Source organism: Cardiocondyla obscurior, linkage group LG27 (genome assembly GCF_019399895.1).
Source record: "Cardiocondyla obscurior isolate alpha-2009 linkage group LG27, Cobs3.1, whole genome shotgun sequence".
Classification (NCBI taxonomy): domain Eukaryota; kingdom Metazoa; phylum Arthropoda; class Insecta; order Hymenoptera; family Formicidae; genus Cardiocondyla; species Cardiocondyla obscurior.
The window spans coordinates 162,859-189,071 of record NC_091890.1 but is presented as its reverse complement, the minus strand read 5'-3'; the positions used below and the strand labels follow the sequence as shown (position 1 = coordinate 189,071).

General features: G+C 36.8%; 2 protein-coding genes and 1 long non-coding RNA gene across 3 annotated transcripts; 1 reads left to right on the top strand and 2 right to left on the bottom strand.

Annotated features, from left to right (window-relative positions):
* The first annotated feature begins 10,014 nt into the window (after positions 1-10,014).
* On the top strand, positions 10,015-10,612 carry LOC139112138 (PHD finger protein rhinoceros-like). Its single transcript, XM_070672955.1, has 3 exons — positions 10,015-10,061; positions 10,155-10,387; positions 10,488-10,612. Exons 1-3 carry the CDS (start codon positions 10,015-10,017, stop codon positions 10,610-10,612), a joined length of 405 nt encoding a protein of 134 aa, XP_070529056.1.
* Positions 10,613-10,614: 2 nt separating this feature from the next.
* Positions 10,615-13,852, bottom strand: LOC139112137 (intraflagellar transport protein 140 homolog). The gene is made up of 7 exons (XM_070672954.1): positions 13,827-13,852; positions 13,655-13,784; positions 13,067-13,558; positions 12,667-12,953; positions 12,275-12,551; positions 11,267-12,171; positions 10,615-10,969 (listed from the first exon to the last, which is right to left on the bottom strand). The coding sequence occupies exons 1-7, from the start codon at positions 13,850-13,852 to the stop codon at positions 10,615-10,617; spliced, it is 2,472 nt and encodes an 823-aa protein (XP_070529055.1).
* A 13-nt stretch (positions 13,853-13,865) lies between these two features.
* LOC139112163 (uncharacterized) lies at positions 13,866-14,832 on the bottom strand. The gene is made up of 3 exons (XR_011547337.1): positions 14,456-14,832; positions 14,333-14,356; positions 13,866-14,251 (listed from the first exon to the last, which is right to left on the bottom strand). It is a non-coding gene; the product is annotated as an uncharacterized lncRNA (long non-coding RNA).
* Between the last annotated feature and the right edge of the window lie 11,381 nt (positions 14,833-26,213).

Sequence of the window (26,213 nt, the reverse complement as noted above, 5' to 3'; positions counted from 1 at the left end):
GTATATTGACACGTAACACATCGAATAGTAGAAGTTATTTCATGCTCTACTGACTCTCTTATACACTCGTACCTTGTACACAAAGTTGTTAAAAACTTGATTCCATCTAGTTTTATATTCATCGAAAACGATTCTCCTAAATCTTGTCGAACATCATATGTATTTAAATTACTCATTCCATATTCATACCTATGCATTAACATACGTAGAATATTTGATTTATCACAATTAAGCAGTTGCTTTCTAATAGGACTTAAATGAAATAGACATTGTATAACCGTATTAGCGTAACATACAACATTTTCTGTATTTTCAAAACCACGTAAAACCCAAGTGGTATTTATTTGTAATATTTGATTTTGCTGACCATTCTCTTGAACGGCTTCGACTAGTTTAGATTGTATCCATAGAATATCTTTCACTTTGATACGACGTTCCTTTTGCATAGTAATTATTTCTGCCTCTGGTTTGTACTTATATTTTAGTCGATTGTACTCGTCAATAGCTTTTTCGTCAGCTGTCACTTTGGAAGGATCAAAGTTAATCAAATGCAATCCTTCCACAGTTGTTACTCGAGACAATGCAACGTAAGATTGACCACAATTAAATATAGAATTGCCTATATCAATAACAGCAGTCTGTAAACTCAATCCTTGACTTTTATGAATAGTTATTCCATAACTCAGACACAGTGGAAATTGTTTTCTTACAACAAATGCTTTATCCACCACTTCAAATTTAACGTTTACTCTTTCTATCAAATATTCTAATCCTGAAGGTAAAAGCAATTTAATTTTTTCCACACAATCAGTAGATATATCTCGTACAACTGAAACTACTGTAGCTATTGTACCGTTCACCAGACCCAATGTAGCATCGATATTACGCCTTATCATAACTTTTGCTCCAATTTTAATTACAATTTCTTTTGAAAGTCCAGCAGTTTTAGAATTATCATCGTCATTATTCGATAATACTTTTAATACTTTTTTTTTTAAATATGAAGTACAGTCAATTGTATCTTCAGCAATTAGTAATATCTCTTTTGAATCAATGCGACTTAACATAGCTGTATTGAGAGCGTCACACATATGACGTGCAGGTAGTAGACAAACAGCGTCCGATGAACACTTATTAATAAAATCGCATAATTCCTTTAATCTGGATTCCAAAGAATCACCTTTAAAAATTATTTTTCTATTTTCAAGTACGACACGATCAGTCGTTGTCAATGTACCAATACGAATTCTTGACAACAATTGCCTATATGTATCGTCTTCTCGCTGACGCATATTAATCGTCAATTCATCGTAATGAAATAACGTAGACCACAAATTAATAGCAGTTATAGAACCAATGCATTTGTTAATTTTATCATTTGATAATTGCGCAAAAATACAATCTTCACGTACAGGAGGCAATTGAAGTAAATCGCCAAATAAAAGAATGTGTTTTTTACCGAACCAACCATCTTCAACGTCATTTGTATCAAATATTTCTGTCAATCGAAAATGTATATACATTAAAACCAAATTTGATATCATTGACACTTCATCAATTACAAAGAGAACAACTTCTTTAAGTTCACTTCGTAAAACTTTTAATACATGATTAGACAATGGTTTATACTTTGAAGTCTGACCATGTTCAACAGGTAATTGAAGTAATCTGTGAACAGTCAAACCATCAATGTTAAACGCTGCTATACCAGTAGGTGCTGCTAAAGCGGTATCTTTGTTGAGATTATGTTTAATCCAACATTTAATCGTTTTAATTAAGAAACTTTTTCCAGTTCCACCTTCTCCACTAACATATAAACGTAATATCGAATCTTTCGACCTTACCGTATCAATGACTCTATCAAATACTCTTAGTTGATCCGCATTTAATTTTGCTATCATTTCTGAAACATCGATATTATCTATTTTCTCACCAAGATCTCTAAAATCTTGCATCGCTTCACCAGCTTCTATATTTTGAATACCAATCGGATTATCAGGATCATCCTGAGACACATTCTTTTGTTGTAATTCTTCATCAACTTGCTGAACCAACTGTTTTGCATTTTCAAATGCTTTTTGCAATTCTTGTACTTTTTCATGATATTGCAATGCCCCTGTAAGATGTAATTTTGCTTTTTCAAATGCTTCTGCATAAGTGTCACAATTATCTTTAAGATCGTTTAAATTTCGCCATGGTTTAAACATAAGCAGTAAAGAAAAGAAGTAATCTTCGGGCTGTGTTTCAACATTGTATTTATAGTGATTAATAAGACATGCACATCGTCGTCGTTTAAGAAAATGTTTATTATCTATTTTATAATATTCAATTAATTTATTCTTTGGCTCCGTTGTCGTGACATCATACCACTTTGCAAACTCGTAAAGAGACACTGATTCCAATTTTTCCACTCTATTTGGATAATAATCATCTACTAAAGCCGGACAAAATAAATCTGTGGATTCTTCATCTAGAGCTTCAATCTCTTTACGACTTTTTAATTTTTTCTGTCGTATACGATTAACGTTCAACCATTTAATAGTAGTATTACGATCAGTTCCATATAAAGGAATACTCATTAATGTATCTGCAGCTTCAAGAGCTCCACATTCCCTATTAGTTATAGATCGTAAACCATAATTCCACAGAACACTGGCCAATGATTTATTTTTATTATTTTTAAAACTCTCAAGATCGAAGTTAGATAACTCACTTTTACCCGCTTTATTTACATACTTAGTAACATACCATGTAAGCAAGGTCGACTTTTCACCAATAAATTGTATATCCATATTTCCTTCCCATGCAGTAAGAAGCACGGGATTATAATCATTAATATCAACTTCATCTTCTGTTCTAGGAAGATCATACAATCTACTTTTATGTTTCAATTGCTTTCTACCTGCTATTGCAGTTGCTACATCTCTCATATACAATGTTTCAGTAACAGGTCGTGGAAATCCAAAACGACACCTACGAATAACTTTTCGTCCTACTTTTTTCGATCGTAAACAATAATCATTATGTCTGTGTCGTTGATGTTTATCAACACGACCGTACAATAATGGTGCAATATTTTTATCTGGCTTTTTGCAGCTAATGTATTGCGAAATAAATTTTAAAACTTCTTCTACAGAAGATTCTCCAAAAATTGGTGGATTTTTTATCCAAATTAATAAATGAAAATGTTGTATGCCTCTACTTTGATATTCTCGTCGCCAAAAATAGTGCGTTACTTCTCCGATCGGAAAATCTTTCGAACAAATAAAATCTATCATCGCTCGAAATTTATTATCAAGAAATCTCGACGTTGATACAGGATCTTTAGCAACAAGTACACTAGTACTCAACGAAGAATCTTGCCATCCATTAACTTCACGAATATATTCACCTAAATCGTCCCATAACCATTCACTAGGACTTAACGTTAAGAACCATGTTGCAGGTCCGTAGTGTCGAGCCATACAATCTAAATCGCTTCTTGGTCGACGCCAATATTGCTCTGTATTTCGAAGTACGGAAAATATAGTATTTAAATTGGACTCCAACAGTTCTTTCGACATAGCTTCTAAATATTCCGCAGCCGTATAACGGCTTCGTGGATCAATTATATTCATTTTATGATAAATTCCACGACTTAACTGACGAATATTTGCTCTATTTAACAAATAAAATAAGTATTGTTGATTCAGTCTAAATTGTGGATGCTTAGACATCAAACGACATTTAATAAATTCATGTTCTTCAAGTTTGTTTGGTCTTTTTTCATCATATTGTCCATTTTTACCGAATGGATATAAATCTGGAAAACACATCAAATCCAAATTCTTTTCACGATTATCCAAAGGTACATCTTGAATTTTTAACATTTGATACAAAGCAGTTGCAGTTTTATTTTTTTTTTTTCATATAATGGATATATAGTATATTGCTCGTAGTAACTCTCATTGTCATCTTTTTGAGTCAACATAGCCTTGCGCTGATGTAATTGAACTTCATCATCTGTCATCTTTTGCGTTTGCAAATTGGAATTATTTAAAACATTTTCTTCATTAAATGGAGCTTCTGCATCATTTTTTGTTTCTTGTGCCTGAAATTCTACGTTATTAAGACTTCCTAAATTTAATTGAACATGTGTTATGGGCAGTACAATGCCAGAATATAAAAAGTTATGAACTTTCAACCATTTTAAAGCTTGATATATTTTTTTTAAATCCACTAAATCTTCCCAAATAATTTTTGATTTAGTTGGAATATTTCTAACTAAGATACATAATTCGTGATTTAAATTTATTGGATCAATTTTTGAACATAATTTATTAAAAGTTTCTTCTAAAGGAATTGGTAAGTGAAAAGTTGAACCTTTAACTTTTTGTATTTTTTGTCTTTCTGGAATTACCTTATGAAAAACTGTTCCCATTTTAACTACAGTCTGAAAAGCTTTAGCTCTCTGTATAAGTATTTTCTCAAATTCATTAAGAGAAGATATACACTCCGGTACATCATTTGCGAATAAATTATTTAGAATACAATAAGCAGGTAACAGTCCGCTACGAAATTTCTTATCACAATAATGACATATGTATTCAGGATTAATTTTTTGTTGATTTACATATGCCATTAAATCGTTCCAAATTGGATTACTTCTACGTGTTTGAACTTTATTATTATTAACTTTTGAAATATTTTTCTTGTAACAAAGTCTTTCACACGATATACAAATATATCGTGGTGTATCAAAAGAACGTTTCTTCAAAGCTTTAAACGCATTTTGATATTTTGAAATAACATCATCATCACTCATAATTGTATCACTTTGCTGATGCTTGTATATATCCGCTAATTCTTGTGCTGAACGTATAATTTCCTGTAGTTTATCAACTTCACCACAAGTTAATGCTTCGTCCAACTGTAACATTTTTTGATAAGAGCTATATAGTTGGTAAAGCATACGTCTAATATATCTCACTTTTGGGAAATGCGGTGATAATAATTGAACTGGAATAAACATAGCTTTACAAAGATTTAAATTAATGTAACAGCTATGTGCGTGACCCTTTTTAGCATTTTCTAAATTTTTGTAAAAAATTGTTACAGTGCAATCGTAAATTCTTTGCATTAGTTCCGGAATTTTCCTCAAAGTACATTCATTTATAGCTTCTAACAATTTTTGATATCGTTCGATTAGAAGCGGATCATTAACTTTACATAAAGTACCGCATAACCACGATTTTTTTGCTCGAGCTTCTACCAAAGGTAACGTATTAACGATTTGTCCTCTCGTGTTTAACATTAAAGGTTCCGTTACATTAACTTTGGATGAATTAATATCACAATACGTCGAATCAACGAAATAATTTTCAGACGAAGCTGTATGTCTAGATATACCACAAAATGCACTTATTTTGTCATCAACTGTAATACATTCTGCAGCAACAGACAAACAAGTTTCAGATCTATTTTTGAGTTTAGCTAATATTTTATACATATCACGAACAAAAGTATCTCTAATATTGAAACACCACCGAACAATTTGTTCTGCTTTCAATCTTTTTTCAATATAAGATTTATTACTATTAGTAATACCTTGTTTGTATAAAATATGTATCACATATGTCTCAAAAGAATTATGAGTTCTTAAATAATTTGTGGATCTAAATTTTGCATATTTTTTTAAAATATTTTTGACAGGATTACACTTTTCCACTGCAACTGTGTACTCTAATATTTTTTTCTGGTAGTATTGCTTATTATAAAGCCACTTACGCTCTGAGTGCAACCTGTAGAACGCTTTTTGTTTTTTTTGCACATGCTCTGAATTGAAAAAATAAAATATTCGTTTTCGTAAATGTTCTTTTTCTTTATTTTTTATGTATAGACATTGTTTTTTTAAGCGATAAATTTCTTTTTTTCGTGCATAATTTTCTCTCCGTTTAGCAAGCTTATATTCGTTACTATTTTCACAGTCTTCTTTCTGTTTAGCTCGTTTATTTTTTCTCTTATGTTCACATGGTTTTCTCTGTTTAACAATATTATTAACCGAATCTTCTTCATATTTACGCCGCTTTTCAGCACCTTTATTTTTTTTATCTTCATAATTTTGACAGCGTTTTTTAGCACATTTCTTTAAATTTTTTGCATAATTCACTTGGTCATTATCATGTACATTGTTTTCTTGCTGACATTGTTTATTTTTATTAATATTATTTAATTTTTGTAATTGCTTCTTATCATATTGTCGTTTTATACGTTTCTTTGTTGCGTCTAACTCTTTTGCTCTTACTACAGCTAATGGTAACACTTTCTGTGTTACGCCACATTGCAAATCTTGTGGAAAATGCTCTATCATATTAGTTTCAAAAATTTTTAATAAATGCGAACGCATTTTACTCCAATCATACTTTACTTTCTCGGGTTTTATATTGAATAATAACGACACGGCGAAAGCTATGGCAAAAACACCGCAATCGTCACTATTTGGTTGTTTCTGAACAGAAGGAAATATAATTGAATTCTTTTTTTGAAAATCATATGTTGGAAACAACCTTGATAACATTATTAAATGATCTTCATGTACATTGTTTGAATTTAATGAATCATAAATAAATATACGTTTTGTATTGTAATAACTACATACCCAATGTTGTTGACTATATAATATTTGTATATGTTTTTTGTTCGGAGAGACAGGATTTATTGTTTGTGGTAATTGTATCCGCCACGTTGAAACAGGTTTATAATCTGAATGGTTTTCCAACAGATTGTTAAAATGATCCATATGGACATCACTTAACCAATCTCCCCGAGTAATTTCATCTTTTTCTTTAAGTTGTAAAATGACTTTTTTTTGTTTTGAAAACATGTTTATATTACAAATTTGTATTTATAAACAACAAAGCAATCGTTTTGTGCAGGCACACAACGGTCTGTGTTTTTTGGCACAAAAGCAGACTATGATCTTTGGTGCAGATACAACGTATAATCTTTAGTACGGAAATACCCTATGTTTTGGCACAGAAGTAGCCTATATTCTTTGGCGCAAATAAAGTATATATTCTTGGATACAAATGCAGCCTATATTCTTTGGCGCAAATGCAGCCTATATTCTTAGGCGCAACTGCAGCCTATATTCTTTAGCGCAAATGTGGCCTACACTCTTTGACGCAAATGCAGTCTATATTTTTTGGCGCACAGCAGCCTACGTATGTAAGCGCACAGCAGCCTACGTATGTAAGCGCACAGCAGCCTACGTATGTAAGCGCACAGCAGCCTACGTATGTAAGCGCACAGCAGCCTACGTATGTAAGCGCACAGCAGCCTACGTATGTAAGCGCACAGCAGCCTACGTATGTAAGCGCACAGCAGCCTACGTATGTAAGCGCACAGCAGCCTACGTATGTAAGCGCACAGCAGCCTACGTATGTAAGCGCACAGCAGCCTACGATTATAAGCGCACAACCGCTTTTATTTAAAAAAATCCTCCAAATCGACCTGACCTTCAAATAGACCTGAAAAAAAGAAAAGGAAATTACATTCTAACGTAAAAAACGTGACGTGTGGAGAGAACGGAACGTATGGAAAGAATAAATAAAGAGGAAAGATCGAAACATGTGAAAAGAACAGAGCGTACAAAGAGAACGAAGGGTACGGACAAAAAGAAAAGCGCAGAAAAAAGAGAACAGATAGCGCGAAAAAAACAGAGCGTACGGATCATTAATTGCGTAAATTTACAACCAAAATGCTACAACCGCGTTTTTTGATTAATTCAACCAATCAAAAGCGATTCAGCCAATCAGAAGCGCAAAGTACAAAAAAGCGATAGAGAATAGATAACAGTCAACAAGAAACGAAAGAAAATACATAACAATCATTAATTGCGTAAATTTACAACCGAAATGCTACAAGCGCGTTTTTTAGTTAATTCAGCCAATCAGAAACAATTCAGCCAATTAGAAGCGCGAAAAGTACAAGAAAGCGATAGAGAATAGATAACAGTCAACAAGAAACGAAAGAAAATACATAACAATCATTAATTGCGTAAATTTACAACCAAAATGCTACAACCGCGATTTCTGATTAATTCAGTCAATCAGAAACGCAAAAAATACAAGAAAATGATAGAAAATAGATAATAGTCATTAATCAGCCAATCAGGAGCGCGAAAAATACAAGAAAGTGATAAAGAATAGATAATAGTCATTAATTTACAACCAAAATGCTACAAGCGCGTTTTTTAGTTAATTCAGCCAAACAGAAGCGATTCAGCCAATCAGAAGCGCGAAAATTGCGTAAATTTACAACCAAAATGCTACAACCGCGTTTTCTGATTAATTCAGTCAATCAGAAACGCAAAAAATACAAGAAAGTGATAGAAAATAGATAATAGTCATTAATCAGCCAATCAGGAGCGCGAAAAATACAAGAAAGTGATAAAGAATAGATAATAGTCATTAATTTACAACCAAAATGCTACAAGCGCGTTTTTTAGTTAATTCAGCCAAACAGAAGCGATTCAGCCAATCAGAAGCGCGAAAAATACAAGAAATGATAAAAAATAGATAATAGTAATTAATTACAACCGAAATGCTACAAGCGCATTTTTTAGTTAAATCAGCCAATCAGAAACGATTCAGCCAATTAGAAGCGCGAAAAGTACAAGAAAGCGATAGAGAATAGATAACAGTCAACAAGAAACGAAAGAAAATACATAACAATCATTAATTGCGTAAATTTACAACCAAAATGCTACAACCGCGTTTTCTGATTAATTCAGTCAATCAGAAACGCAAAAAATACAAGAAAGTGATAGAAAATAGATAATAGTCATTAATCAGCCAATCAGGAGCGCGAAAAATACAAGAAAGTGATAAAGAATAGATAATAGTCATTAATTTACAACCAAAATGCTACAAGCGCGTTTTTTAGTTAATTCAGCCAAACAGAAGCGATTCAGCCAATCAGAAGCGCGAAAAATACAAGAAATGATAAAAAATAGATAATAGTAATTAATTACAACCGAAATGCTACAAGCGCGTTTCTTAGTTAATTAATTCAGCCAATCAGAAGCTATTCAGCCAATCAGAAGCGCGAAAAATACAAGAAACTGATAAAGAATAGATAATAATCATTAATTGCGTAAATTTACAACCGAAATGCTACAACCGCGTTTTTTGATTAATTCAGCCAATCAGAAACGATTCAGCCAATCAGAAGCGCAAAAAGTACAAGAAAGCAATAGAGAATAGATAACAGTCGACAAGAAACGAAAGAAAATACATAACAATCATTAATTGCGTAAATTTACAACCGAAATGCTACAAGCACGTTTTTTGGTTAATTCAGCCAATTAGAAGCGATTCAGCCAATCAAAAACGCGAAAAATACAAGAAAGTGATAGAAAATAGATAATAGTCATTAATTGCAATGCTACAAGCGCATTTTTTAGTTAATTCAGCCAATCAAAAGCGATTCAACCAATCAGAAGCGCGAAAAGTACAAGAAAGCGATAGAAAATAATTAACAAGATAGAGAATAGATAAATCAACAACAAAAAACGAATCTTTAATTGCGTAAATTTAAAATCGACATGCTACAATCGCGTTTTTTTGCTGATTCAACCAAGCAGAACCGAGAAAAGTACAAGAAAGCAACCGAGAAGAGATAACAGTCATAGCGAAAAAATAAGCGAAGATTGCAGGAAAAAGCGAAAACGTATCTTACCCTGGTTATCACTATATGCACGACGAACAGTCCTTGCACGACGAACAATCCTTGCACGACGAACAATCCTTGCACGACGAACAATCTTAAACCCAAATCTATCTCACAACTCACAAAAAACACGAACAATACTTCACTCTCATTGTAGTGACAGCCGTCACAAACTATGTAAATATACGTTACGAAACTCACCGTAATTACTAAACTACAAACGCATTTTAACGCAATTATTGAAAACTCGTACTAAAATCGCGATCGGCTTTTATCCTTCCCTCCAAATCCACATAACGCAATATGGCGCTCATAAGTAACATGGACATGAACGACGACATATTCGACAAGTAAGTAAATTACAACTTAATAATTAATACACATACATACACACATACACACACACACACACACATATATATATATATTTTTTAATTTTTCAGTATGATGGAAATCGAAAATGAGCGTCAGCCGTCTCCTTGCGACAAGGAGACGGCTGCCCAACAGCAGCCCTCTTCTCGTCCCAAGAAGACGGCTGCACAACAGCCAAAATTAATTGTCGTAAGGCGTGACGAAACCGGACATCACGCGGTGCTCGAAGAGCCCGCACCGGCCGAGCCAACGAAAGAAGATTTATTAAAAAGAATAAAAGAACTAGAAGAGATGGTGAAAAAACGTAAGTAACAACAAAAATTAACATCATATTAATAATTAATATTTTATTTTATTTTTTAATAATATTTTAATATTTTATTTTATTTCATTTTTATTTACAGCACCACGTTGGCATAAAGGAGGAAGAAATAGGGGCCGGGGCCGTGGTCGCGGTCGCGGACGTGGTCGTGGGCGTGGCCACGGCGCCGGCGCCACGGTCCATAACCAAAACTTATATTTTTACTAAAATCATAAATGTAAATTATCACTGTATATCGACTGAATAAAAATATATTCTCCCAAAAGTTCTTCGATTCCATCATCTTTATCAGAACTATCTTGTCGCTGAACTTTCATTTTATAGCCTAATGCTTCTAAAAGATTTATATTAAAATAATAAGTTAAATTAATTCCCGGTACTAAGCGTTTCAACTCTTCAATTGTTGCACAAGCTTTTTCAGTATCGCCTATATTGGCGTAATGTTGTGTGATCGTCGCGAATAGATCGCCACGACGTACCGATTGTTCTAAATTGGAGCCTTGAGAATCGAGTAAATGACGAACTTGTTGCATTGCAGTCTCCGTTTCATTTCTATCGAACAATCTGTTGAAAGAAAAAAATACTTGAGATGCATAGATTATATATAATTAAAATACAATTAATGTAAAAACAAAATTTATATAAACTGTTAAATAAAAATTAATATAATACGAAGGATACGCTAAAGATACAAGACATTCATAATTAAATTAACTGTTTCACTTTTTACTTTGTTTAAAATTTATAAATATCGACTGAATAAAAATATATTCTATTTAAATATTTTATTTAATTCTTCGCAAACACTTTCACATTGCCATTGTTATTATCCCAAATTTAATACTAATTTTTAAAATTTACCTTTTAATATCTAAATAGCGTTTGATTGCTGACATTCTATTGTTCACTAACTCCACTGCCCGACTGTGAATATCTGGATCTCGCGGTGTCATTACTTTAGACAAACATCTGCTCGCTTGATTCAGAGCGTCTAATGCTTTTTCGTAATTCTGAAACTCGTCGATTTCCACTTGCGCGCATGCCACATAAAAATTTGCCAACAGATCCATAGCTTTACCCTTGGAGTAGAAATTAATTATGTTCTGTAAAATTTCTGGTTGGTTTTGCCAATCCAAAGATTGTAAGTAATTGCCTGCCATAATGTAAATTTCGCGATTTCTTGAGACCTGCGCGAAGAAACAGATCTTTTCGGTGTCTCCAGACTTAAGCAACGCTTTCATAGCACGTAGTTTGTTACCGGCCTGCGTAAATTTCTTAGTCGCAAGATGATAGTTCCCCTGATCAAAGGCGATCTCCGCGATTTTTTCAAGTGTAGAAATTCTCATACGCTCGCGATCCGTGTTATCGTTGCTCACTTTTTCAATCGTCAGTTTGTCCGCGAGTTCTTCATTCAACACAACGTTATGTTGCTGGATTAGATTTAAGGCCGCCATATAATCTCTGCCAGTTGCAAGTAAATCCACTGCTTTGTCGATCTGGTCATTTTGCATAAAATAATCGGCACACTTACGAATCAGTGCCGGATCAGAATCTGCATTTACATCTGTAATAATCAATTGCAACGCACTGTATTGCTGTGTTCTGAATGCGACGTCCAAGGCTTTGTGTAAGAGACCGGCTTTATGATACAGCAGTACTGCGCGATCCGGTTGATTATTGTCTTCGTAAAATTTAGCAACGTCTATCTGTGAGTGCCGTGACGCCAGTATAGCTAATGGCCACAATTCTTCCCGCATAAAATGTTCCTGCGAATAACAAATATCGTAAAAACTCTTGTCAAGTAAATCGAAATGGGATAATTAAACAAGATATAAAGAATCAGTTTTTTAAAAAAATTAAACGTCTTACCTTACATAGACGTATCGCATTGGTATAAGCTTTGGCGACCGTATAAAAATGAATTGCTTGCATCACGTTATTTTTCGATTCGTAATGTGCAGCTAGATGATATGCTGCTGCGGCGTGATTTGTTCTAGTTACTAATTCACATACTTCATCGTCTCTTCCGAAGTAGCAGAGCAGTCTCGTCATTGACAGAGTATCCTTCGCTTGCTCGTAAAGATGTAGAGCAGTCTCCATATCACCGGTTGACTCAGTATATTGAGCGTGCCAATTTTTAATTTCCCTATGACAACATCAATCGTATTATATAAAATATTTTACAGTAAAAGAAACACTTTGTATTATAACGATTTTTTGATCGACATATTTGATTAGTATTATTAAATGATGTAACTTACGATTCTTCTGAACTGTTCAGATATGTGAGTAACTCTCGAGGTCTCATTAAAAGCATTCTGGGAACTTCAAACCGGTGGCAATCGGCTTTCGTATACATATCAATAGCCTCCGCTACTTTACCTTGCTGCTCCAATGCACGAGCGTAATTGTAATAGCTTGTTTTTTCACGGATTTTGTTTTCATTATTACCTAATTGAATCGCCTCCTTAAATTTATTTCGCGCCTCGTACAGCCGTCCAAGTAAATCGAGACGTTTTGCTTCCCGGAATAGACGTTCAGCATCGGTCTGCAATTTAATAAAAAACGTTATACGGTCTTAATCTTTCCTCTAATTTTAATATCAAGTATCGTGAATAATCTCCGATTGTTTTCGTGACTACACATTAAATAAACACTTACATGTAAACCAAGTTCGACGGCTAAAATTCCTACTTGTGCTTCCAAATTTAATGTATCATCTTGCATTGCTTCACGTAAAGCACGTGCGGCATTAGCCTGTTTCATATGACCGAGGCAAAGAAGAGCCATGTTCAACTGCTTCGTTTTCACACACATTTTAGCCAAACTTTTCCAGACAGCCTCATTCTTTATAGATTTAATAGCTTTAAAAGCTTCTTCCATATTCGCCACGCTAATATGAAAACTAAAGTCCATTACTGCTTTTCTGGTAACAGAGTCACATTCACCGAGTTCTTCGAAGTCTCTCATTAATAACTGCACTATCTTGCTACTTTTATCCACGCTTTTTTCCGAATTTAAAATAACAATATGTGGTGAATGTACACCTAGCAATCGGCAATTTTCGTCAGCGATTGGTTTCACGTCCTGTATGACAATGCCATGATCTGATGTCACGAATAATGATACTAATACTACAGAAGCTTGTGCAATCTGCAAAAAAAAAAATTATTTATTAAATGTAGTCACTATAGAATATATGTACAGATAAATTCAAAATGTAACTATAAACAAATTAGTAGATATTACCTGATCATTTTCTTTAATAAAGCTTTTAGAATCATGACTTTCTAATCGTTGAGCTCGACATACTAATAATCTGGGTTCTTCCACATCCCAGCAATGCGCCGTAATTAATCTTCCTTTGCACTGTGCAGCTCTGAAAATGCCAAAGTATTATTATCTTTGCGTATTAATATACGTTAACGTTACATTACTGAAAATCATAAATTACATTCGATATGCAATCGATACTTTGTTTGGGGCTGGTATTACTCGTTTTCGATGATGTGTTTAAAGTATCTCCATCGTATTGATTATTATAAGACTTTTTTCCTTAGCCAGGAACATAAGTTTCATTACCAGTCGCTTCAAAATCTTCTCTATCAGCAGGATGCCTCAAGGAAGTTTCAAAAACTAATTGACCTTTCAATTTTCAATCGGAATTAATATTGGTGGATGTCCTAGTGGTTGTAATCGAAGTTGTTGATACCGATCCTGCACTGGTAACGCTATCAAGATCTTGTCATTTCTTGATCACTTGGAAATTGCGTTACGTGATTTACCATCCATCCATTTCAATACCTTAATATGACCTTTTCGAAACGCAGCCATCAGACAAGAAACCTAATCATAAAATATATTTTGTTACAGATTTGACAAACAAATTTTTGATAATTACCTCGCTATTTAACCATTAATTTTTACCTTCTTTAAGAATTTGAGCCATCTCTGAAATATAAGATTATTAATAATAACATTTAAATTATATTTGATATAATATAATATATATACTATAAATAACATTTAAATAATATTAGTCACACTTACCTTAATTAACGGATCACTGCGGATCACTAACCTCACACGTCAATCAACAAAGTCGATAATATTATCAAACTGTCGATAAATTAATCCGCACCATCTAGCGACGCGAAAACGAAAGGGACATTTTTTGAGACGTAAAAATGACGACGGAGAATCTTAATAATTTTACTCTTGTAACCAAAATTATAATCGCGATATCTTTATTTATAGACCACGCAGCGAAATAATAAAAAGACTTTTATTATATAAGTCGACCATAATCAATGCAATATGCCTATTAAGAAAGCGATTGGTTAAGCCGTTATTGAGATCCGGTAATCTACGGATTTCTCAAAACGTCGTCTCGCGTAATAGAGGCACGATAGTGCCTCGCTGCGCCTATACTTGGCGCGAGGCACTACCGTGCCTCTTGATAAAATGAGATCGTAGAAATTAATGTAGTTTAGTACAATTGCGAGAAAAAAAAATTGCCCACTTTAATTGGATTAAAATATTGACTATTGTAAAATGTCAACTTTACATATATTGATTCGAATAATCTATCCTAATCGATATTATCAGATAATAAAATGTCGCAGATAACGAAAGCAAGAGCAGCAAAAGAGAAGACGACGTCGAACAATCGAAAACAAACAAAGAGATGAATGATAGAAAAGTTATCTCCAAAGATGTACCTTATGACAGTATTGCGAGAATGCCGTACAGATAACGCAATCCTGTGTACAATCCAACATTACCTCTGCACGATACACATAATGATTCTGGATACAGCACCCACATGTATGGCTTTAGCAAAGGTGCATCACCCTCTTTGTCGGGTAAGCTGGCGAAGATAACTGACTGAGTCAACACTTTTTAAATATATATTTATTAAAATTATATATTGTTGTAACCCGCTACGCCACGCAGGTCATTGACCACCGCGTGCGCTAAATTTTTACGAAAAACTCAGCAAATTGCCAAATCGTTAGAATCTGCTGAGCCTACGATGCAGTCTTGTCAGTCTTTTCGACATCACGCACTATCAACAAAAGGCAGTAGGGCATTCGGCCATTTTCTTCTGCAACTTCGTTGACAAGACTAAAGTAAATAATATAAAATGCACGTGCAAGTCATTAAGTTACGAGCTAGCAACCCGTAACTCGACCGCCGACAAATATAATTAAACACCGCACGAAGAAAAGAATAAAGATTGTTATATTTGTAATATTTGAGGGAATAATAATTATCAAAAAATGTTCGTACTGCAGGGTTTCTCGCACAGAGCAGGAGAGACGCATCTTTTCCAGACTCTATCTTCTGGACTGACGAGTCGACGTTTACGCCAAACGGCGTAATTAATTTAAGGAACCGCCTTTACTGGTCGGATGAAAATCCTCATGTTATTAGACAGGGAGCTTTTCAATATCGATGGTCCATAAATGTATGGGCGGGACTCATCGATAATCATGTGGCAAGTACAAACGTAAAAAAACAATTATTTTATTAAATACTCTGTAACAAAAATTTTTTTTTATTTGTATTAGATTGGTCCATATTTTCTTCCGCCACGTTTAACCGGCGAATTTTATGAATATTTTTTGGACACCGAGCTCCCTGGTCTTCTTGAAAATATTCCGCTAACAACAAGGAGAAACATGATTTACCAGCACGACGGGGCACCGGCTCATTGGAGTCGAAGAGTACGCCGACTTTTAGACGCACGCTTTTGCGACAAGTGGATCGGTCGTGGTGGTCCAATTATTTGACCACCACGATCGCCAGATTTGACTCCGCTGGACTATTTTTTATGAGAACACATAAAAAACTTAGTCGAGCCTCAGCGAAACGGCACTGTAAACGAGGTATGCGAGGCCATCGCTGCGGCCTTCGCTACCATTACGCCGCATATGGCCCATCAAGCGACGCAAGACGTTGTTCGAAGGGCCCGACTCTGCGTGCAACAAAGAGGAGGGCACTTTGAACAATTTTTAAATTAAACAATGACAGTGGATTAGGCCTACCGGGGATACCACGATAAAAAAACGCACTATGCTATCTACCGCTAAGTAGTGAGGAAATGATAGCACATCTTAATATTAATAATTTCCTAATATTAAAAGTACGTTTTATTTGATGTCCGAAATCCTAAAGACAGCATAATATGTTAATGTTAATATCGTGCTTTCGGAAGCGCGGAAACATTTAATTGTTTGTCGGCACGGTATCATATGATCGCGAGCGCATTCGTTTCATCTTTGCCGCAAAGACTTCAATACGTGATTGTTTCTTTCTAAGTTGACTCAGATTATATCTTTAAAAACACCGTCGCCGCCGCGGCCGCGGCCGGCTCCTAAGTTACTTAGAGCTCATTCGCCGAACCCGCTCGCCAATCAGTATTATTCGACTCGGCTACTTTCTGCAGAAAACGAAACAATGCCATCGCCGCGCCCAGCTCTTAGATTTCTTAGCGTTCATTCGCCGAGACATAATAATTTTTATAAAATCAACGGTTACGAATTTTGCATAATTGTATAAAACTTTTCGTCTCAAAATATTCTTGTCTACCCCAAAATTTCGGGAGTGACAAAACGAACCGGACACCTTGTATATATATACAGGGTGTTTGAAATAAGGTTTCCTTCCCGGTAACTGAAGATAGATATCGGGAATACAAATCGAAAAGTCAGATATCATTTAGTAAAATTCGTAACCGTTACCGAGTAAGAAATTACTGAATTTTGACGAATTAGCGCGGAGCACATAATAAGTCGGGCGCGGCAGATGAGAGCGAGTGGGCTTTAGGGAGAGAACGGGGGTGAAACGCCGCGCGACAATTATCTATCACACCACGCGTTGACTCCTCCCACCCCCACCCCACAATTGTCGCGCGGCGTTTCACCCCCGTTCTCTTCCTAAGGCCCACCCGCTCTCACCTGCCGCGCCCGACTTATTATGTGCTTCGCGCTAATTCGTCAAAATTCAGTAATTTCTTACTTGGTAACGGTTACGAGTTTTACTAAATGATATATGATTTTTTGATTTGTATTCCCGATATCTATCTACAGTTACCGGGAAGGAAACCTTATTTCAAACACCCTGTATATATATTTATACAGGGTGTTCCGTAAGTCAAGGTCAATCGCTCGGAAGATGAAAGAGAAACCAAAAACAAGAAAAAAAGTTAATATAAACATAAGTACAAAAATGCCTCGTTTCCAAGTTATCGCCAGCTTTAAGTCGGTCGCGCGCGCGCGCGTGTATGAATCTAAAAATTATACAAGATGTTTGAAATATACAATATAACAGCAACACCCACACAATAATCAACCACAACTCATTTACCTTATGCACAGACAATAAACCGTGGAATTCAAGGTCGCCGAGGAATAATATAACCAACAGTGGTTGCACAAATGAAGCTTGCGGCACGCGCAAGAAATCATAATAAATCTTGTACAATACCTCGTGAACTCGAACAAGCGCTTAGATATTGATTGTTCGACTAGGAACGTGAGCACATTGTATTTATCAGCCACAACAAAAGAAATTTGAGTAAAGTTCTATCGCTTCACAATAAGAATTTGTTCACGGAGAAAGAAAGTTTGATAAAATTAAAATTTAATTATCTGTAATGGATTGTTCAACCGTTACCGAATTAGTTGACATGCATTTAATGTATGGTCTTGCTCAAGGTAATGCTACAAAAGCAAGAAGGTTGAATATTGAAAAATTTCCTCGGCGATGCGCACCGAACCGACGATCTTTTCAAAATATTGATAGAACGTTGCGAGAAACTGGGCCGTTAACACAGCGTCGAAAAGAAGGTAGGCCTCGAATCAACGCTAACACAGAAGAAAAAATTTTGAACGCATTCCGGGTTGACCCTTCTACTAGTATCAAAAGCATCTCAGGAGTATTAGGTCTGCCAACAACTACAATATAGAAATCTTTTAATAGAAATTCCTTGTATCCCTATCATGTACAACGTGTTCAAGGAATTACTGAAAACGATTATGGTCCACGTATCATTTTCTCTCAATAGTTCGTGAATAAATGAAAACAAATGCCTAATTTCAGTGAAATAATTCTTTTTACAGATGAAGCAGCATTCGATAGAAACGGTATTACAAATTTTCATAATACACATAAATGGATGAAAGCAAATCCCCAAACAATTAAAAAAAAAACATCAACGACAGTTCAGTTGTTTGGTTTGGGGAGAAATAATTAACAATTCACTTTGTTACGTCAGAAAGGTTAATTTTGTTTAATTAATTAATTGGAAGGAATTCCTCGGGATGGACTTTGCCGGTAAGGTAGGAAGGTGACGTACCACCGAATTTATGTGTAATTCGAAATTCGAATCTACACGATTTTACGCGCAGATTATTATTCGGATTTCAATTGAGCGCGTAAGTGGTTCTTTTTTAAAGAAAGGAAATGAATCCTTATTCTTTGGGATAGAACCGGGCGTGATTGATCGCTTAGACAGGATAGTTTAGGGCAATGATAAAATAATTAAGTCACGATTTTAATAACACTAAATTAACAATTTAATAAAAAAAACAAATGACTCTAATTACAAAATCAAAAGTAATCCATACATGACAAATAAACAATTTAGAAAATTCATACAGCTCGTTTAAAATATAAGAATAAAGTGAAAGTTTTTACTGAACAAATCAAATAATAAGAAAACGGTAGTAGGCGAATGAACAGATATAATTTTAACATGGCGGAGTTGAGTATTTACAGTATTTACATGAGTGTAAGCGTGTGCGTGTGTACAATTATTAGTCTAGAGTGACCTCCTCGATTTCCACCACCCTCGCCGTGGATCTCGGGAAAACCAGGTCTATTAATCGCATCGGAGCCAGGAAAGGAAATTCCACCCCGGGATAGTAAATGAAAAAATGAGAATCAGGATCAGACCGAGCTGCCTGAATCCTGATCTCCTCTGGCTCGAAGTGGTCAGGGCCGATGGAGAAGGCCCTTTCCGGGACAGGATCTGTCCACGGAGTACAGGCCCTGCGGAGGAGCTCCAGGAGGGGATCTATAACCTCTCTCGGCTCTGGCAGCTCCTCGAGGATCTCTATACTCGGGACTGGAGATGGGGTTGATCGGGAAGTCTACTCCTGGGAGAGAGATAGAGTCATCTTCACCCAGAGAGTCGGCTTCCTCAGGTTCGAAGGGAAAAGGAGGTGGTGAAAGAGGAGAGGAGCAGGCTCTTGGCTCATCTCCGGGAAACCGTGGCTCGGAGACGAGGGAAGAATTCGGGGTATAAGAAGGAGTCGTGGGGCGGAATAGTTCCGATCCCGGCTCTGTGGACTGAGATGAAAGATTGCGCTCGTCGGAAGGATTCGTAATAGAGTTGTCTCGGCACTCCTCTTCTTCCGGGAAATAGCCGAATAACGGTTCCGGATCGCCGTGGATAGGAGATGGTGGCGGAGGGCCCGGACGAGGAGACCAAGGTCTTTCCTCGTGGCGCGCGGGAGACACGAAAACCTTCTCACTTGGTGCCGCCGCGAGAAGATATTGTATGAAGAAGCGGCGGACTAGCTCCCTCAAATTTTTGATCTGCTTATTCCGCCGCGCCCGACTCTTCTTCAACGTTTTCTTATTGTGAGATTCCACTAAAAATATTAATTGATTTTAATTAAATCTGAATTGAATTTTTGGAAAGTTTTTAATAACAATGGAGTGAAGGAGATTCGTCACCGACGAATTCCGAAGGTCTCGATCCGCCCATGAGAGTTTCCGCATAATCTATCTTTGGCGAGAGTCGCTTGCCGATTCTTTAGCCGAGAACAGTCGCCAAAGTTCCAGCAATATTTCGCGGCGTTAACCACAGAAAATCGCTAGGTATTCGACAGCATGTCTCAACCGATGTTCGGGAGCAAATATTCTCACACATTTAACAGATCACAGGAACAATCAGAACAAAATCAAAACCGCGGAGCCTCGACTCGGACATTTCTTTCTCTCAGACAACACTTGAAAACAATTAATTAAGATAAATATATTTAGTGGAATCGTGTTTTTCGCCCAGATACATATTAAATCGTTGGAACTTACTTTGTTGGAGATCTTCAAACTGCTTCTTTGATAGATTCGGATTGGCTTGCACACTCAAGGCACTCACGTAAGGTTTTAAGTAAACTAATGCGGTTGTAGCTGAGATGCAAGAGAGCGTGCTCAGCCTGAGCACAAGATTTTATAAGCTCGGAAAAGGGGAGGACTCTTCCCGAATTTTCATTTTTCTGAGATTCTAATCTCTCATTTGCAGAGCTTATTCCTCCACTTTTCCTATCTCAAAATTATTGGGCATTCGCACTTCATCCCTTCTCTATTTTAAGTTTTCGCCCTTAGTTTCTAGATTTTGGTGAGGAGTTCCCGAAATCCATTGGTTTTAAGGAAGTAATATGCCTACGAAGCACCCCCGCTTCAATGAGTTACCCCTTCCGAGCCTTCCAGAATTTTTCTATCATTTCCATCGAGAGATGGTAAGGTAACTCTTACTTTCCATATGACATATGGTTACCTGGGTTTATTGCCTTTGCCTGCGTCACATACTCCGGTAATTTCGGGTCTCTCGCGCCCTTGGTTTTTTTAAAGCTCGGGATCGGTACGCAATTACAATTTTAAGAAAAAGTTATTTTTCTTTTCCTATGACAGACAGGTTATCAAAGTTGAAATATTTATGAGATCCTAAATTTTGATTTTTTTGTGTTATGTCTAGACAAATTCTTTGTCTGACATCCGTTGGCGCCCGTTTGCAATTTGTTGCATGTTTTTTATGCTTTCACGCAACAAATTGTCCCGGAATATGTGGACGTCTGTGGAATTATTTTCTGAAAGGCTCTGAAGTTCCTTTTTTTATTACAATGGACTACGGTCTACCTTCCCTTAACTAAAATTTTAATATACGTCGAAAAAAGAGACGCGGAGTCGGAGACGTAACAACTTGTTGGACCACATTTTTGAAAACAGATTAAAGAAAACGTCGTCGTCTTTTTGAACATACGACATAATATGTGGTTTATGTACACGGGCCACCAGAGATAGCGTTCGGCGGTACACTAGTCTCTCCGGTCTGCGCCGACGGCGGCGTGCGCGCACGTGTGCCGCGAAGCCGCGAAGCGCCGATATAACAAATTTTTAGAATCTTATTCCTGAAAAGAAATATGTTTTATTAATAAAATTAATATTTTTAATTCAATCTTGTCTTGAAAAAGACAATTTATAATTTCGGTTGCTGTCTTGAAAAAGACAAGTAATACTTTTAATGTTGTCTTAAAAAAGACAGTTTGAATTTTTTATGTCTTGAGAAAGACAATTTGATATCCCCTAAGTAGGCCGATCAATCGTAAATATTTGTCGGCCCTGAAAAGGGCCGTTTGTGGGCGAAGCTGCGGAGGAAGACCTCAATAATCTGTCCAGTATCCGGACCGGTCGATTACTTGATTGAGACGATTAGGAATCGAATCAATCAAGTTTGCGAGAAAGTCTGGTTGGAACCGAAGTCCTTCCCAAACTTCCTTCGCATGGTCGACCAATGCTGCTATCGTCCTATCCCTTCGTGGTTCCCATGGGCGCTGAACCATTTGCGCCCAAACGTTCTCTATTAAATTCAAATCGGGCGAACGAGCTGGCCAGTATCGATCAAAAGAATCTCGGGATGGTCCCGGAACCACGCTTGTGTTTCACGTGACGTATGGACAGCGGAATTATTCTGCACTAATCGGATAATTGGCATATCCTCTTCAGAGTATATTGCGCGTACTGAAGGAAGAAGAACTTCTTCCAGTATGCGAATATACACTGTCGAGTTCATTCTCTCAGGAATGTGTACCAATTCTCCGATTGCAGTACCGGATACCCATCCCCACATCGCACACGATTTCCTTCCACTTCTGTAGAGAGGCACAACGTGATTCAGGTTCAACCGTTGCTCTTTTGGACGCCATACGTGTGGCCTGTGGTCATCACACGATACGAAGACCTTTTCATCGGTCCATATTATGGATTCCCACTCCGCACGGCTCGTCGCTAAATTCTCTAACGCGAACGCGATCTGTTGCTCCTGATGACCAGGAGTCAACGGAATTTTGTGGGCGGGACGATAGCAGTATAGCCCGGCTTCGTTTAAACGTCGCCGGGCGGTACTCGCGGACACTGGAACTTCCGCTGCGTTGATCGCCTCTTGGACGGTGCCAAAAGGACGATCCACAACGCGAGCGACGATGGTCTCGTCCTCTTCTGCTGTAGTAATCCGAGGACGACGATTTTTTTTACGATGATCATGCAAAGCATGATCCCCGTCTTCAGTAAATCGTCGTATCCATCGTCGTACAGTAGGTTCAGAGCAAGGAATATCAGCAGCAATTTCTGCTACCGATCTTCCCGCCTGCTACTGTCCGACAATTCGCCCTCGAATTTCTGAGCACAAGATTGGAGCCATTTCGTTACTACTATAATTCACTGTTACAATAATCACTTCGCATCCGCTTCGCTTCGCAAAACCACGAAAAGTGACAAACAATCGTAGCATGTTTAACAATTGAAAATCGCGAAGCAGCACACACACAAATTCAAGAAACAGTTGAGCGAATTTGTGTAAGTACTGCTTTTTAGTTTTTCTCAAGACAGTACCGTCAGTATTATTACATGGCCATTTTAATATATAAATTATTAATTTTACTTTAAATTGATGATAAATCATCTTAAATCTTAATACATTAAATACAAAAATAAAATGTAACAAAATTAATTTTATGTTAAACATTTTAAAATTATTTTAATTTTAATTTTAGTTTAAGTAAATAAAAAACATATTTTCTTTCAAAATATGTCATTACTAAATGACTCTTACTTCATTACATTTAAACGCTATGTCGGTGCGCGGTGCACGTGAATATATTATTGTTCGCGGTGTATACGGAAAGAACAGACAGCACGTGGTGTATGCGGAAAGAACAGACGAAACGCTAGCGTTCGAGCAGCATATATGTTTGTCCTTAACGCTCGCATCTAAACAAACGCGTGCGAGCGAGAGCGATATTGTATACCGCTTTATCCCGTGCATAACCTATAGCGTTCTCTCTCCATCACGCGGTTCTCTAAAGGATGGAGCATCAAATCGCGCCCCACTACATTTTCCCCCGTCCTCTCAATCTCCTCGGCGCTCCGCGGCACACGTGCATGCTTCATTGTGTGAAGCGTGACGCGCTAACGCACTTATACCGCCGTCGCCTCAGATCGGAGAGACTAGCGTACCGCCGAACGCTATCTCTGGTGGTCCGTGTACGATGGTGCACCTGCATATTTCAGTTTGATTGCTAGACAAGAATTGGAACGCAAATTCGGTCGACGATGGATAAAGCATGGAGGACCTGTACGATGGTCTCCTAGGTCAACCGATCTCAACCCGTATGATTTCTATCTTTGGGGTTATCTGAAATCTTTTGTTTATAAACGACCAGTTAATAACGTCCATGAACTTAAACAAAGAATAACTAATGGATTTAGAAACATTAGAAAAAGTCCCGAAGTGCTACAAAGAATTCGGGACTCCTTAGAAAGAAGACTTAAAGCATGCATTAATGTAGAAAGAGGTCAATTCGAACACCTTATATAATTTTAAGATCCATACACACGCGCGCGCGCGCACGATTTAAAACTAGCGATAACTTAAAAACAACGCCTTTTTGTACCTGCGTTTATATTAACTTTTTTTCTTGTTTTTGGTTTCTCTTTCATCTCCCGAGCGATTAACCTCGACTTACGGAACACCCTGTATATACAGGGTGTCCTGTTTTAACTGTTCACCCCAAATATTTCCCTTATTTTTGGTTTTAGGGAAAAATGTTTTAGACAAAAGTTAATTGGTTTAAAAAGGAACAACCGATGGTAATCTCGTTTTTGACTTTGAGGTCGAATTTGTAGGTCATTTAAAAGTGAACTTTAAATTCTTAAATGGAAACCCCAACTTGTTATTGCAGATTCTTATTTTTCATCGAAAAATATGTAACTTCTGTCTGAAACATTTTTCCGAAAAATGTCATGTTATTTCCTCAAAATAATTTTTTAGTTAGGTATGCTGCAATCCAAACTGTAACTATCTCTGTAACAAACTGGATCAATCTCGGAGTGTAACTTGTCTTGTAAACGTTTATTGATTGTTAGTGTCAATTTTTAGCATAGATTAATGTTAGGCGTACGAGCAAATGACCAAATCTTCCAACACTTGTCAGTCATTGCAGGTGTTACGTCCTGTAAACTCCACATCTCCTTTTTCCGACACATGGTTAATAAAGTAGATAAAGAGAAGTATACCGAATGTATTAGTATCAAAGGAGGGGGTTCTAAGCGTCCAGAAAAATAATTTCTACTGACAGAATATCTTGAATCGCCAGATGTATAAATAAAAAAAAGGAACTTGTAACAATTGTGCAACAGATGTCGATAAAAAATTGAAACACTGGGACTTGTCAAAATATATAAAAAAACATTAATAGCTTAGAAGGACTTGGAATGTCTTAAATTAACAACAAATGTCTGGCGGTAGACAAAGGAAATTCTGGAAGAAAAATAATTTTTTAAAGTTTTAAGTTACTCTCGAAATTTTTACGAATAGTGTTTTTGTGATTAACTTGTGTGGGCGAAATAAAAGGAACCTCTCAAGGAATCATCCGAGGGAACTTGAAGCCATCAAGTAGTAAGTGTCATCATTTATTTTATCCTTATCTTTCCGTTAATATTGAAACGGTTCCACTAAAATAGTTTTTTTTAATTATTTTATTTATATATAAATATATATATATATAAAATGAAAATTGAGGGAATGGTCAGGGTGCCGTTCATATCTTATAATTTCGCTATCTCTCTTAAATCCTCCCAGTTCTCCAGTAACTCGACCCCCCTAGTGAGCTTCCTTTTGTCGGGGGTTGCGATATGCTGCCAATAAATGGTGACTATCAAAACCTTGACTTGAGTAAGACTCCATCTGGTTAGAGGAACTCTGAGAATCTTTAAAGTGACAACGGAAAGATTCGAAAGAAGCTATGAGACGTAATGCTCTGGCATTTTTTCTCTCAATAATTTATTTATTAATTTAATTCATTAAAATGATTTCTTTTTAGTGGAGTCATCGAATATTAGAACTATTAAGAAAAGTCGGGCTCGCTGTAATCGGCAATTACGGAATCTGAGGAGTCTAGTCCAAAGTTTTTTCATCCAGTACTTGTTCGCGGCGGCGCCAGGGGAGATAAAAACCGACCCTCCCCGTAGAAGAGGAAAGCGGTCATGGTCTCCTCAACCACCCGCTCCCCCGAATTCACCGACTCCGGAAGAAGTTTCCCAAGACAGAAACAATACCGCGGAACTGGCCCATCTTCCGAGTCCGACACCTGTAAATGCCTCTTCGAGCGAATCTGAGCCTGAGTCGGAGCAGTTCCGTCCTACTTCTCCCTCCTTTTCTCCCGATTTTTCCGTGAATTCTACCGATCACTCTCCTGGAGCTGCTCCTAGAGCATGCTCCTCTCCCATCCCGTCTCCGATACTACATCCTGGGGAACCCGAGGAGGTCGGCTCCTTCACTGAGGACGATACCGTCTTTTGGCAAGGGCCGGACGGCCCGGAACATTCTCCTTCCCCCGCCCCAAGTGTGGAGTTCCTCGGAGGGCAAGAGGAACCGAGAGTGATCGTTGATCCTCTCCTTGAGCTCCTCCGGAGGACTTGCACTTCGTGGACGGATCCTGTCCCGGAAAGGGTCTTCACC